The following is a 16,216-nucleotide window of genomic DNA, read 5'->3' as shown; positions in this document are numbered from 1 at the left end:
TCGAAAAAAAAAATTGATTTTTCTGATCCTTACGTATTCGAGAAATTTCAAGTTCTTTTTTTTTTTGGTGTGGTATTATGAGAAAATTTTTAGAGTTACATAGGGTTTAAATTAAATAAATCCGCTCAAGACGATGGATGCCGTATAAGTACTCGAGAATTAATCGGCAGATAATAAAATTTGAAGAAGCTATTTGTAGAAGAATTATGTACTTTTCGAAGCCCTAATTTTCTTTCTCTAATTTCAGTCTGAATTCTTTTCTTTGCCGTTGAAGAGAAATAACGACGCTGAGATAATTCTTCGCGAGATTGCCAGTGAATCACGTGACTCCGCGATTCTCCGGTGATCGCATTAAATTCGCTTCCGCTTTAAAAATATTGATCGAGTTACGGGACGAACTGAATATTGTTATAACCGAATATTCCTCGATATTGCAGGGAAATTACGAGACGGAGTAAGAAGCTGATAGAAGCATAAAGTTATTTTTAATCGAAGATCAATGTTCGATTATGCAATTGAAATACGACGAAGATTGAAACGTCTGATAACAGAAAAAGGCTTTCGCAGCAGATATAGTAATTTAAAAAGTGCGGAGAGGGGAGTAGGGGAATGATACTTTTGTTGGATGCAAGGATAGTCACGTTCCCGTTTCTTCTGTTCGTCTCCCTTAGATAAAGAAGCCGTCCAATTTAATTAGCATGAATTCCCTTTTATCGTCGTATGAAAGTGCACTGGACCGTATCTCACAAATGAAGAAAGAAAGGGAGATAAAGGAATTGTTAGGTGGAAATTCTTCCTAGGAAAATATCTACGGGAGGGTTGAACAACCTCGGAGAACGGGCCGAAGATTCGAGAGGTAATGGACCTTAATTTCATCGTGGATTTCACACCTTTTGTTTCAAAGATCACGTAGAAGAAGAAGAAAAAATATCGAACGCGAAAGGATTAGAATTGCCACAAATGAAGAAAGAAAGGGAGATAAAGGAATTGTTAGGTGGAAATTCTTCCTAGGAAAATATCTATGGGAGGGTTGAACAACCTCGGAGAACGGGCCGAAGATTCGAGAGGTAATGGACCTTAATATCATCGTGGATTTCACACCTTTTGTTTCAAAGATCACGTAGAAGAAGAAGAAAAAATATCGAACGAGAAAGGATTAGAATTGCCACGAGGAGAAAGGTTCTTCGGGGGAGAGACAAATTTAAAACCGAACAAATCACTCGAAAACAGTAATTAGTGAGAAACCTCTTTTTTCGGGGGGGTAATCGTTTATTGCGATTTGTGAAACTATCTCTGTTTAATTCATACACGTATCACGTTTCTGTATTGTATAACTCGTACGTACGATACGTTACAAAGTGAAACGAGCATTATTACCAGCCATAAAATCACGATCGAGAAATGCAGTTTTCTTCTCTTTTTTCTCTGTACCCGTTACAGCCCATCGAGATGCATTAAAACAATCGTTCCTGGGCGCCGCGGTAAAGAACGTATCCATTTGCCGCGTAAAATTGCTCCACACGGCCAATTTGTCATACGACTTCTAAGTAGCCGGCCAACTTACTTTATATGCAAATCGATATCGCTGAGTTTTCCCTGGTATATATGTATATATGTTTTACGGCGAACCAAGAAGAAAATAGCGAACAGAACAGGGCGATAAATGAAATTACGTTTCCCCGGCATCGTTAACATCCGCCGTTAATTATTAATAGCGAGCTCGTTACCATAATATGAATTGCAAAATCCCGAGTGGTAAATCGCCGAGGCCATCGTCGGACACGGTTTTCTCACTTTTCCGACAAACAATTAGTCCGAGGGGCCGTGTTCGATTTCGAACGGAAACGAGCGTTTTCCTTCCGAATATCGAATCGATCGGGCGCCACTAGCGGAACACAGACACCGAGAATCCGATATTTTCGTGGTCCGGGAACAATGGGAGAACGACTTCTCTGACCGCAAACAGAACCTTTCGCGTGCAGACGTTTCGTTCCTTTACGAGTTCCGACTTTTCTCCGCCTCATCGCGAAACTTCGATCGTTCCACGCTCCGCGACCGATTTTCCGCATAAAGGCCAATTCCAATCTTATGCAACCGCGCACACTAGCAGGAGTCATCCTGATCGAATAGCATTTAAAGCTTGTCGTGCACTTTAACGAAGCGGTGGAAAAGCGACAGAGAGAAATCGGAAAATTTTACGTTCAGTTCGGTCAGGTTTGCTCGAGACTTTTTTCCACGTCGCTTTTCGCTTACTTTTTAAATCTGTTTGCGCGGCCAATACGAATTTCGTTAATTTATACCACTACTCTATCTTTAACAGATTTCGAGATTTTGGAGTAAATATATTTATCAAGCTGGTAATTATTATATCAAATTTATTATATCAAAATTGAGATAGAAATTTATGTCAAAATATTGCAAAATTAAGATCTTTCGAGTGATATATGGATCGATGAAAATAATCAACGAATAAGTTTATCACGAATAAAAAAGAAGTTAGTTGCCAACCTAATACTACCCCGACTTTAAGATCGCTTTTCACCCCTTCAACGTTGACGATTGCCGATAAAAAAGATAAGAGTCGAATATTTTTCCGAGATCCACCACCTCCCAAAATTTCATCAAAATCGGTAATTCTCATTTCGAGATATGTACATCGATATACAGTATATTCTCCACAAGTGTCAGACCGCAAGGAAGCTAAACCTGACACTCGTAGAGTCAGGGACTACGTCTTCCAGCCTCGCTCCCACCTTTATAGCTTGCCGAACGTAGCCAAGGACAGAGAATAAAAGATAAGCATGAAACGAGAGTCGAGGCAACCAAGCGATTTAAATATCAACTTTTTTAATTTTAGGTTTTTTTATCCCGAAATTTTTTTTAACATATTGACGAGATTTTTCTGATGAAAATGACATAAAACACGACATAATTTGAACAATGATATCAAACACGATATAATTTGAACAACATTTACTTATTAACACGTTCACTGTTGCGCCAGATTTACAGGTTGCTGTCAGGCGGCCACAAGAAAATACATTTTAAGTATAGGATTATAGTATTATGCTTTATGTCTAGCTAGCTATGACGTTCAAAATTTTTAGTTGACAACATTTATTTTATTTTAATTATTCTAAACATTTGAGGCACTCTAGTCACTGATGACCATCATGGCCATATCGAGGAAACAATCTAATGTTAATACTTATTGAGTGATTAATTTAATTTCATAATATATCGCTTTAGCGAGCCACCGTTTGGTTGCCAATTGTTTATCACATAGAGTCGGCATACGTCCACGTAAAAAAAAAAATTTAGTGTCGATTCCACAAGTGTCAGTAAAAAGGAGGGTCGATAGCAGGCAGAAAAGCTGCTAAACAATTAGAATTAAATGTAACGATAGAAATTATTGCAATAATGCGTAATGCAATAGAAAAATTGAAAGAATCAAAAAAAACAACGCGAATTCATATCTTTTTCGATTCTAGAATATAAGAAAATTTGAATAAAGTACGCGACGAGAATTGGAGAGAAGCATAAGTTAAACGCGTAAAAATATTCAATAATAAACGGACTAGGGATGAAGCTATTATTTCAATACGCGATGCACTGACTCTAGTATTTACTAAAATTCAAAAATTCTCGTATAAATTCCGAAAATAGATTATTAATTACGGTAAACTACTGAGACGGTTTAATTAAGGGTGGGCATGGTGCTGCTTTAGTTTGAAATGATTTATAAACACATAATTAACAGAGGAAAAACCGTGAAACGGCAAAACGTCTACATTCTAATTGTTATAACATGTAAACAGAACTTTAAATTTAGTGTAAACAGAAAAAATATATAATACAATTTATTTCACGGTATTGCAACAAATAAACGTTGAATAAATATTTAATTCGTATAAAAACAATTATTTAACGTAATAATTTTACCTTCACCATGGCTATTTTTAATCTACGACCACAGGTCAACCTGATTTCTAATCCTTACGAACTTTAAATTCAGTCTAAACTGAGAAAATATATAATACAATTTATTTCACGGTATTGCAACAAACAAACGTTGAATAGATTCTTAATTCGTATAGAAACATTTATTTAAAATAATAATTTCACCTTCACTATGGCTATTTTAAATTTACGACCAAGGGTCAACCTGATTTTTAATCCTCCGAACTTGATTTCACAACGAGAAAGTAATAAGATCGTTGAAACGTACTTATTTGTCAAAGAAACTTGCAAAAATGTATAAATAATAATATGTAATGTTTTAACAAATTTTTGGAAGTATAAATTAATAATAAAATTGTGAAAATTAATAAATTATACGTTATTATAACATTAATAGAATTATGACTAAACCGAAGTTCGAAGTCGAGTATTTAAAGTCTGATATTACGTGCCTAGCGAGTGCCGGTAATTGTTAAAATTTGTTTAATAATTAGTAATAGAAATTCTAATTGATTCTAATGTATACAAGTGTTACAAGAAGGCTGAGTGTGTACAGGGTGGACATAGACTAGCTAGTAGCCCCCGACCACTCTATTCACATCTCAGAACCTTCAGGTCAAAATACGCCGCGAAGTGTCTAGGGCCCAGTATAAAGGGTAAATGATTTCGCGGGACATCGGCGGGTCCTTATATACCTGCGGTACCCTCTCCCCAAAGTCATTAGCAAAATCGTCGGTTAGGTCAGGCGGGAAATTTTCGCGGGAGATTTTCGCGGGAGATTTCCGATATCGTAACACGGTATAATTTATCAATTTTCACAATTTTATTAAAAATTTATACTTCCGACAATTTGTTATAACATTGCATATAACAATTTATACGTTTTTACAATATTCTTCAATGGAAACATAGGTTTTAGCGTTCTCGTTACTTACTCGTGGTTAAATTAATTTCGTAGGGATTAAAAATCAGGTTGACCTGTGGTCGTAGATTAAAAATAACCATAGTACAGCTAAATTTATCGTGTTAAATAATTCTTCTTACACGAATGAAAAATGTATTCAACGTTTGCTTGTTACAATACCATGAAATAAATTATTTGTGCAGTTCTGTGCATTTTCTGTGCAGTTCAACCTAATTTACTTAAATTTACATTGCGAGACAGTATACTGTAACAAGTAGTAACAAGCAAACGTTGAATAAATTCCTAATTCGTATTAAAAAAATTATTTAACACAATAATTTCAGCTTTATTATGATTATTCTTGATAAATGAACACAGGTCAACTTGATTTTTAATCGTTATAATCTTTAAATTCAGTGTGAATAGAGAAAATGTGTAATATAATTCATTTCACGATATTATAACAGACAAACGTTGAATACATTTTTCATTCGTGTAAAAAGAAATATTTAACACGATAAATTCAGCTGTACTATGGCTATTTTTAATCTACGACCACAGGTCAACCTGATTTTTAATCCTTACGAAATTAATTTAAGCACGAGTAAGTAACGAGAACGTTAAAACGTACGTTTCCATTGAAGAAACTTGTAAAAACGCATAAATTGTTATATGTAATTTTGTAACAAATTGTTAGAAGTATAAATTTATACCAAAAAATTGTGAGAATTAATAAATTATACGTTATTATAACATTACAATAGAATGCAAAATAGAATTACGAAAGAATCGGTGATTTTCTGCGAATAATAATTGATTCCCGCGAAAAACGAAGGATTTCCCGCGAAAAGTGACCGATCTCCCGCGAAAAGTAGTCGATTCCCGCGCAAAGTAGTCCGTTTCCCGCGAAAAGTAGTCGATTCCCGCGCAAAGTAGTCCGTTTCCCGCGAAAAGTAGTCGATTCCCGCGCAAAGTAGTCCGTTTCCCGCGAAAAATAGTCGATTCCCGCCCGAATTATTAACGACTTTGCTAATGATTTTGGGGAAGGGGTACCACAGGTATAAATAGACCCGCGAGCTCCCGCGAAATCATTTACCCTTTATACTGGGCCCTAGACACTTCGCGTAATTTTGATCTGAGGGTACTGAGACGTGGGTAGGGTGGTCGAGGGCTTCTGGCTAGCAGCCTATGTCCACCCTATACACACTCAACTACCTTCTCTCAAAATTTCTTTCTCAAACTTACTATTAGACTTTGAATACTCTGCTTTGAATTTTTCTAATTTTTCTAATTATTAAAACTTAAACTTGGACTATTCAAAGTCTAATAGTCCACTATTTACTACTGAACTACTGCTACTTTTTGCTTGAAATAAATTTAAATAATCCTTCGGGTCGTTAATACACGCGAGAAAATTATTATCGAACGTATTTCGAGATTGTTTTGAGGGTTTAGGGAAATCGAGATTTCAGTTTGTTATTGTTGTTCTTCGTACTTGTCGAATAGGATATCGAAATGAATTTGAGAGGTTGCCTAATGAAAATATTTCGGCGTTTCAGCTGTCCATTAATGAAATAAATTTTCGTTACAGGTTATTTCTAAATTTAATATGTACTTTTCTTCCAGCAATCTATAATTTAATTTTCTTTCAGTATTTATGATATTTTCTATGCTATTGAAAAATGAATTTTGAATTTGTTTCATGAATTGTGATTTACTAATCTAATTCTTCGCAGGAGTTGCATGAATTTTGCATGTTAAGTAGTTAGTTACATTATTGAATTGTATATTGTGAGCTGATTTGCAACGAGTGCACTGTACTCGTTGCACTATGCCCCTAATTAAACCGTCCAAGTAGTTTACCGTGATAAATCAATTTTCAATTTTGATAAATATTAGAGTCAGTGCAACGCGTATTGAAATAATAGCTTCATCCTTAGTTCGCTTATTATTGAATATTTTTCCGCGTTTAACTATTTCCTCCCAATTCGCGTTTTTGCTTTTCTTTCAATTTACTCGCGTTTATTTGATACTTTCTTTCAATTTTTCACTCGCGTTCTATGAAAGTTTTGTTCGATAGTAGAGTCTAAAGTAATATAAATTCGCGATTTCTCCCCCTCTAAATGAATCGCGTTTCGAAGCACTTTTCGCGTCGCCCATTCCACAGTGACTCACAAAGTGTGAGTCTGTGAGTCTTGGGAAATCAACGCTTGGAGGAAGGATGACCATCTGAGAGGAAGGAAGGAAGGAAGGATGCAACGAAATCGACATTGCAGAGCCCAGCTGCCTAATCTTCGAATTGTGAGTGACAAAAATGGGTTTTTTTTCTGGTGATATGGGTAGTTAGTTGTGTTATATATTGTGCTGCCCCTAATTAAACCGTCTCACTAGTGTTTCGCAATTAATAATCGATTTTTACGAGAAGTTTTCAATTTTTCAAAATATTAGAGTCAGTGAATCGCGTATTGAAATAATAGCTTCATCCCTAGTTCGACTTATTATTGCATATTTTTCCGCGTTTATCTGATATTTCCTCCCAATTCGCGTTTTTGCTTTTTATTCAATTTACTCGCGTTTATTTCATACTTCTTCACTCGCGTTCTATCAAAGTTTTGTTCGATAGTAGAGTCTAAAGTAATATAAATTCGCGGTTTCTCCCTCTCTAAATAAATCGCGTTTCGAAGCACTTTTCGCGTCGCCCATTCCACAGTGACTCACAATTCGTGAGTTTGTGAGTCTTGGAAAATCAACGCTTGGAGGAAGGATGACCATCTGAGAGGAAGGAAGGAAGGAAGGAAGGATGCAACGAAATCGACATTGCAGAGCCCAGCTGCCTGTCTGCGAACTGTGAGTGAATTTTTTGAGGGTTTGGTGATTGGTTATATATGTGTGTGCATGTGCATGTTTGAAGCTGAACTACCAAAACTTGGAAGAAGAAATCAAAGGATGTGAGTTCACATCCGAACTCTACTGCACTAAAGGTGCAAACGCCCTCCCATTATTAGAGTATCCCAATAGTATACCGCGTTAATTCTTAATAGAGTCAATTTTCACTACGAATGCCCATTACTTTCGATCGATACGAGAATTTATTACGTCGCGCCGCGTTTCATAATAGCTTCATCCCTTTTTCTTTCTTTGCTTTTCTTTTTTTCAGAGCGTTCAGTTGATACCTCCCTTAAACCTTTGCTAAATACCCCATCTAAAATGGACTACATGAGAAAATGGAGGATGGTAAAAATTCGCGATTTCGGGTACTAAATAAAATTCAACGAATTAAACTACACTTAAAAGAAATCGCGATCCGTACACAATTTCGCGCGACACTTCCACAGCTTCCTAAGTCTGGTGGGTCCTTCAGTCTGGCTTTGGGTCTCTCAATCTGGCATTGGGTCTTCCAATCTGGCATTGGGTCTTTGGGTCATTCAACTCTGGCTTTGGGTCATTCAACTCTGGCTTTGGGTCATTCAACTCTGGCTTTGGGTCATTCAACTCTGGCTTTGGGTCATTCAACTCTGGCTTTGGGTCATTCAACTCTGGCTTTGTGTCATTCAAATCTGGCTTTGGGTCATTCAATCTGACATTGGGTCATTCGAACTGGCTTTGGGTCTTTCAGTTTGGCTTTGGATCATTCAAATCTGGCATTGGGTCATTCAAACTGACATTGGGTCATTCAAACTGACATTGGGTCATTCAAACTGACATTGGACCACTGGTGGAACCAAATTCAAGGCTTGGAGGACTCAAAACTGTGTGGTGGAACCAAAATTCGATGCTTGGAGGATGCAAATGCTTCACTGAGGGAATTTCAAAAGTTCGATGGATCTGAGAGGATAACAGATGCAACGAAATCTATGTTACAATGTCCAGCTGTGTGGTAAGTGGTGAGTCGCATCTTTTTCTTTATTAATTAAATATTTGTAGAGAAATATTTCAGGTATACACTATTTATTCGTTAGAAATAATCAAATTTATTCATTTTCAGTAATTTCAGAATTTCATATTATGTACTTTAGTTGGAATATTCATTTTCTTCAACTATTCACTAACACATTGAACATCAGAATCAGATTTTGATGAAAGTTTGATAGGTATATTTCAAAAAAATTTAGGTATTTCATAATATTGACAATCGTTCACAACGAACGGTTGAACATGTCTCTCGAAGTTCGAAGTAATAAACATACTTGCTTTAATACCCCAAAAATCATTAGAAATTGAGAAATTATATACTTTGACGAATTCTGCAGTTTAGAACTGTAAATTTGACTCGCAAATAAATTCCTTCTATTTAATTAATATATTAAAAATTATTCTTTTCAGATATTTCCCTTCCCTACTAATTTTAATCTAAATTTCTGTATGAAGAATGTATAGAAAATTGTACAGAGTGCCATACGCGTGTATTATAAAATAAGCCACTGTAAAGTATGAGAATGTGAACCAAGCGAATCTTAACTTTAAGTAATTCATAAGATAAAATAAGTTGGAAGATATTTTACACGTCGTGGGATGCGTGCGTTTTAATTTTAACTAGTTCGTAAAATAAAATAAGTAATTCTAAGATAGAAAATTGTACCGAATACCATGTGAGCGCTTTCTTACAGAGACACGCGACTCATTTCTAGCATAATTAACAAAACTACCTTCTGCATTTTTACTATCGTCTATACTAAACACAGAATAATAATCTTCTCGCGAATATCAATTCTCGATCACTCAGATCCTTCGAGCTTTTTCACGACGTAATTGTCTACGAATAGCGCGCGATATTCTTAGAATAATTACGTCGTGTACGCTCGTTGGTTCTTTCGCGAATTTGTCCCATTAAGAATTTTCGATAAAATTCCTTTTGCTACAAATGAGAAACGCGTGTCTCTGAAGATAGAGAGCTGCCAGTAGGGCATGTGTTTTTGTCGGGTCCCTTGCGTAGTCACCTCCTCGTGGTGGGACCTGGTAATTGGTATCCTTTTCCAAAGAAAATTCTCACTTTTGCAAAAGGATACCAAGCTAAGAACTACGCGTACCCGTCGACACTCTGATTCTCACACACAGTTGAAAGTTTGAACTTTAAGTAGTTCGTAAGATAAAGTAAGTTAATTCTAAGATAGAAAATTGAACACTATGTGCGCGTTTCTTAATAAAATACCTTGAAAAATTATTCAGATTCTATGGTAGATATGAAAGTCCCATTTAACATCAAATTTTAACATCGATATGTCAATAGCAAATTAGCAATCAATTGCCTACGAAACACAAAGAAGAATTTCTTCAATTTTCTGACATAAAATTTCACAAGAAGTAGCAGTAAAGGAAGATTAAATAAGAAATGCAATTCTGTGACAAATTTTTCCCAAACAGTGTTTTTAATATGTTACACAATAAAAAGTTACATTACGTGGTAAGATACTGTATCTCATCTTATATATTTTACTTTTCAAACATTTATATCAGACTTTTCTGCGATTTTTCAATTGCATCTTTGCATTATTGCAATAATTTCTATCGTTACATTTAATTCTAATTGTTTAGCAGCTTTTCTGCTGCTATCGACCCTACACATTACTGACACTTGTGGAATCGACCCTACATTTTACTGACACTTGTCGAATCGACCCTACATTTTACTGACACTTGTCGAATCGACCCTACATTTTACTGACACTTGTCGAATCGACCCTACATTTTACTGACAGTTGTGGAATCGACCCTACATTTTTTTTTTTACGTGGTGGTAGGCCGACTCTAATAAAGCATAATACTATAATCCTATGCTTAAAATATATTTTCTTGTGCCCGTCTGACAGCAACCTGTAAATCTGGCGCGACAGTGAACGTGTTAATAAGTAAATGTTGTTCAAATTATATCGTGTTTGATATCATTTTCATCAGAAAAATCTCACCAACATGTTAAAAAAAATTCCAGATGAAAAAAAGTAAAATTAAAGAAATTATATTTTTCTATTATGATTTGTGGAGCCGTGAAATCTCGTAAAGGAAACCGACTGGGGTAGCGTTACACGCCTGACTGACTGCGAGCGAGATAACATGGGCGCAGCAATGACGCAGACCTAGGCGTAGGACCATCTATACTGTCACTTGTAGAATCCAAACTTACTGACTCGTGTAGAGAATTTACTGTACTCGGTTCCGTCAAACTTCTCAGTGCTCCTCTGCACTTTGGTTCACCCAGTTTTGCCCAAGTGTGATCTAGCCTTAATGTCACAGTTGAAAACCGGAAGTCCGCGATGTTCCTCCATTGAAAGGGACGGTACACGAAAAAAAGGGAGAAAGAAGGAACAAAAAATAGGCTGTGATCGACGACCTATTGGCTCGCGTGTACTGCGACATTAACACGCAGGGAATCTAATTCTGGGATCGATTATGACGGCCAGTATGCCCGGTTGTATCTATCCGGGTTCACCTGTGTGTCACCGATGTGAAAGGGGTCTTCCACGTATAAACGGACTGCTCGGCCGTGTTTCACTCGGCTAACGCGATACGTTGATGTGATTTTCGTCGGTGAAAAGGCCAATTACTTAAGCCATTGTCCCTTTCAAAAACGTAATTCCTTCGTAACGCTAAGTAGGTTTTCTCAATCGTACCTCTCTCTCTCTCTCTCTCCCTTTTTTTCGACTAGCTTCGTTCTCCATTCTTGCGGCCAATTCGTTTATCCGCTGTCGAAAAGTTCCCCGGCTTCGCGGAGAAGGGACAAAGTGGAATAAACTTGGAAGAAGGAAATCGCATCTACGTGGAAACTTACGCTGTTACAATACAGCAATTACTCGTTCGATCATATCGTTACTCTACCGAATTAGCAAGAAACGCTGCGAACCATCGATGGCAAGCAGATGAGAGATAAAGGAATCGGAACAGCGATCGTTCGTGATAAATCGGATCAGATGCTATCTTAGCTTTCCAATTATCGAAGAATCATGCTTAGGGTGAAACGGAATTAAGGCGATTCGCGATCTTGTTAATTAAACGTGCTCCTTTTTTGCTGTTTCGGGCGTTCCGCTTTGACGCAGTGCTACTGATACTTTTATACTTTTTATATTTTCGATTTATACCTTATTTATCAATATTTTATTATTTTGTTAATATGTAGTATCGTAAAATGTTGCCCTCTGCATGCAGTATTTTAAGAAGAGCAGGAAGAAGGCCAGAGAAGAGAAAATTAGAGACGCAATCAGACTCTTTTGCGAGGACCAGCGACGCGATGGCTGTTTGTAGCGGGGAAACCCCGAAAATGGCGCGCGTGTGCGGTAGGAGAAAATGAAGAGGTGGAAGGAAGAGTTTTCCTAGCGAATAGGGGTATGAATGATCCATATAGAGAAAGGAGAGACTTATCGTGTTAATCAGTGTCGTATAGAGAAAAGTGTGTTCACAGAGAACCTTTTATACTTTGTTAAAGCTGCACAAGAGTTATTTCAGCATTGCGAATTTCCTCAAAATTATTATTACATTCAATCATCGTCGCTGCAAAGCATTAAACTCTTAACAGTAAAAATTCTACAAATATCCAATTAAAACTTCAATAAAAAATTTAAATTTCTTCAATGTTTCTCCCCGCTCCTTCGTAACACATTGACAAAGTCTCGTAATTTTCTCATTTTAAATATGTCGTGCTCGTGTAGTATCGCAGTGCTCACTTATCTTCGCAAACTAACGTCGGCGTAAAAATAAACTAAATAAATAAATAAAAGCTGACGTTCGAGCGAATTTCTTATTCGAAACAGCCATTAGAGGCGTCCCCATCCAGATAGGAGAACGAGATTTTTACGCCGGCAATCGAATTAATCCCCGACCAAGCAGAAGCCCGGTGATTTCCTTCAGACGGAAGTTCCAAGATATAACAGATTTTATTTGACCATACGCGAGACGGTCACAGGGAGACAAACATCGGTGTCCACCGGTAATCGCATTATCGACCAGAGGCTGGACCGAATGCACAGACCAATCCGGCGCATCGGCGACATCATGGAGGCTAACCTAAAACTCGTTACACACTTCCATCGAATCGTACAACCGGCGTCAATTGATTCGCCGGGGGTTGGTTCGTTCGATGTGTAAACACTCGTTTCAGTTTCATTTCACGTGCGCCGCACGGCCGCCACTCGTACGGCGTTCTCCGCGAGAATATCAAGTCGTTTCGATGATCCACTCGACGCCACGCGCGATATTCGTTCGATCGGGAACAGAAGGGGATCAACACTTCCGTCGAAACAAAACCGAACCGTCCGACAGCAATCACGGTCGATATCGTTACGTTTCTTCCTTCACAATCTGTACATATATGTGTATATCTATGTACTATATGTACCGCGTTGGAATTCCTAGCGTGTTCTTCACTCATCGATCCCCGAGATTATTCCGTAACGTCGACTTTCCAACTATCTGATGTCGATAAGGCGGCGGGAACACGAGTGACAAGTCGTTGATTTCGAATAATTGTTACACGTGAACGGGTATTTTTCTTCGCGGTTTCCAAGGCTGTTTGCTAAAGCGGACGGGGATAATGATTGGAGGAGGGTGAATTTTCTGAACAACGTGGAACAACGCGGGGTATTTATGGAAACGAGCGTGTCGAGTAGAGAAATTTTCAGAAAGATCGTGGAATAAATTGATCTAGTTCTTATTCTCGATTTGCTACCCCCCTTTGCAGAGTATCGTCCTTGAGAAAACTACAATTTCGCATTCAAACAGTTCCCTCCTTACGGTACAACTTGTCAATTCTAAACGAGTACAGTCGTCAACGCTAATAGCTGAGTAATTATTCAGACGTTGAAGGGAGGAGAGTTACTTTTTCAAAGTATGAGCAAACTACGGGGAACTGTATGCATATCGTCGCAACGTATGCTGCGTTAAAGTAGAGAAAAGTCGACTTTTCATTCGTCCTATTACCATATCAAACCTCGACACCTCGCTGTCTATCCCATAAAATTACCATAAAAATAGAGACGAAAAAAGGCAAGATCGTACTAAAACACGAGAGAAAAATGTTCGTTGTAAAAAAAAGAAAAGAAGAGCTTGTTCCAACTAGAAATTACCGATGATCGATATTTAATCAAATCTTTAACTGCACACTTAATCTTCGCGTTAAGTATCGCCGGCACAGTTAAGCACTGGCATAAATACCGAAAGTCCCTCTTTCCTCCTCTAATCCCACAGCACACACACACACACTATACAGCCTGTGAAACTTCGCTATCACGAGAGAGTGACGTAAAATTTTTTATAGAAGCCTACGATATAGAGAGAGAGGGCGAGCCCTCGATATCGTGTCACCGATCTATCGAACGGGATTTTTTAAGCCGGCCGTTGCACGTGTATTACTCCCTTTTTTTTCATTTTTCCTCCTCTCTATTTTTTTCTTTTTTAAGGACAGCCTTCGCGATCAGTAACACTCACGCGACGCCATTTAAACATGTCACGACGCCCGTATTTTCCCGTGCCCCCGCTTCCATCTTTTCCCTTTCCTCTGTTACAAAATCGAAGCAAAGTTTATGCTCAATGAAGCACGAGTCGCGTGCCATTCACGGGAAAAATAACGAGAACCGGCGGCGAGAGGGGAAAGGGATGACAGAGAGGTTGCGGGTTGCGAATAAAAAATTCGCGACGCTTTTAGCGCTACGTTCCTCACGGCGATTGCGTCCAATTCGCTGTGACGCGTGAACACGCGTCGAAACTTTGATAAAGAAACTAGATTTTGCCGTGGTAGAAAAAACCGAAGAAAAAAAAAAGCAACGAAAAACAGACAAAGAGGATCTCTCTAAAAACAATTCCCACGTGCTACAAGTTAAATGGTAAACACTGTACGCTTCGTGGTGTATCGTTCCCCGTGGGGCAATTAATTTTTTCCATCAAATTCAGATGAACGCTGTACACGCTCGCGCGTTAACAACGTTGCTTCAAGTCGAAGGAAAAAAGTACAGAACTCTCTCTCTCTCTCTTTCTCCACGTTATAACGTCTCCCCGATGCATTGTATCACAAGTTAAGTGGAAATCGTTTGTCGCTAAAGGTCCCTCCACTTTACGATTGCAGTTTCTCCGCGCTGATTATAAGATACTGCTCCGCGCGAAAGCTCTCCAGAGAAGAAAATTCTCCTTGGATACACTTGCTTAAGGATTAGCGACACGTTCGCGCGGTAACTCTCGAATACTAGAATTGGTCGGTTGGCCAAACTACCGCGCGTATACCACTGTTATCATAAATATGCACTCTATTCCTTCGGTATTCTTTCGCGTTCTCTAGGTAGCTTCTATTCTAACGATCCATCATACACATCCTGTGAATAAACGACCAGGTGTTCGTTTAATATACACGATCCTCGATATACATACACACACACACACACACAAAAACAGTGAAATCGTGTCTGTGCTGTGATAAGAGCGGCGACGTCGTGTGTGTGTGTGCGGAATATAGGGACACAGGTTCTAATCGATCCCCAAAATAATACGGAACACCCCTACCATTAGCGTCGCGTCCCGTCGTCAGTGTAATCGTGATTTTGCCGCAGCGCGTTCCAAAATATGACAGCCAGTAGTTCCATGCATGTTTAGGAATTAATCTGAAATGGTGCAGCTAAGGACTAGAAATCTAGGTAAGGTAGGTTGCATGTATCAATTAGTGTACCGTGTTGGTGATGTCTGGTTGCTGTGTATTGCTGTTCGTGTCGCGCATGCTGTCGAGGGATATGTGTTGTTGTTGTTGTTGTTGTTCTTGTTTCCCTGTCGATACCGTGCCGGTGGTAGTATTGTAGGACTGCTTAGACGTTACCTCATTTATGTAGGACACTTCTGATAATGGGACGTAGTAGTAGCCCAAGAAACGGTCCCACAGGAAACCCTTGCACCAGACCTCCACCAGAAGGCCCGTGTTTATGTCGTTCGTTTCGCTAGATAACAGAGAAATTCCATGTTCAACGTTAACGGATTTCGATTCATTTCTTCGGAACCTGGTGAGAACTCGTTTTATCATACAGAAAGAGTAAGGATAAAAATTGAAACAGAGGGAGTGGGGAGTGAAATAAGGGAGAGAAAATTATGTAGAGTTCTACGTAGAGGGTGAATGGATTTGGCTGGATGTTTTAAAGGGAGTGGGATTAGGAGGGTTGAAACACGAGGGATGACAGAGTTATAGATAGCTACATTCTACGAGTGAAGAGTAATCAAGTAGTAATCAATGAGTAAGAGCAGAGATTAGGAGAAGGATCTTTAAGGATCTGATCAGGTATCTCGGAGAAAGAATGGGTTATACGTTAGACTTAGGAAGAAACAATTGGTCGAGTAATTGGAAGATTTAATTAGTTACGATGGTGATCTGGCAAATAGGAGATTCGAATTCGA

At 38.3% G+C, this 16,216-nt stretch overlaps 1 protein-coding gene across 1 annotated transcript in view; it reads right to left on the bottom strand.

Annotated features, from left to right (window-relative positions):
* The window catches only part of LOC108578708, a gene marked incomplete at its 5' end in the record, with an annotated part of 71,461 nt that overhangs the window by 46,861 nt on the left and 8,384 nt on the right, over positions 1–16,216 (bottom strand). The window contains one exon of the mRNA XM_017942086.1: positions 15,504–15,765. Coding sequence (XP_017797575.1) covers positions 15,504–15,765 — 262 coding nt within the window. The remainder of the gene's footprint in view (positions 1–15,503; positions 15,766–16,216) is intronic.

This window comes from Habropoda laboriosa, unplaced genomic scaffold (genome assembly GCF_001263275.1).
Source record: "Habropoda laboriosa isolate 0110345459 unplaced genomic scaffold, ASM126327v1 scaffold28, whole genome shotgun sequence".
NCBI classification, from domain to species: Eukaryota; Metazoa; Arthropoda; class Insecta; order Hymenoptera; family Apidae; genus Habropoda; species Habropoda laboriosa.
The sequence above is the reverse complement of the archived record's forward strand: the minus strand, read 5'-3'. Positions and strand labels throughout refer to the sequence as shown.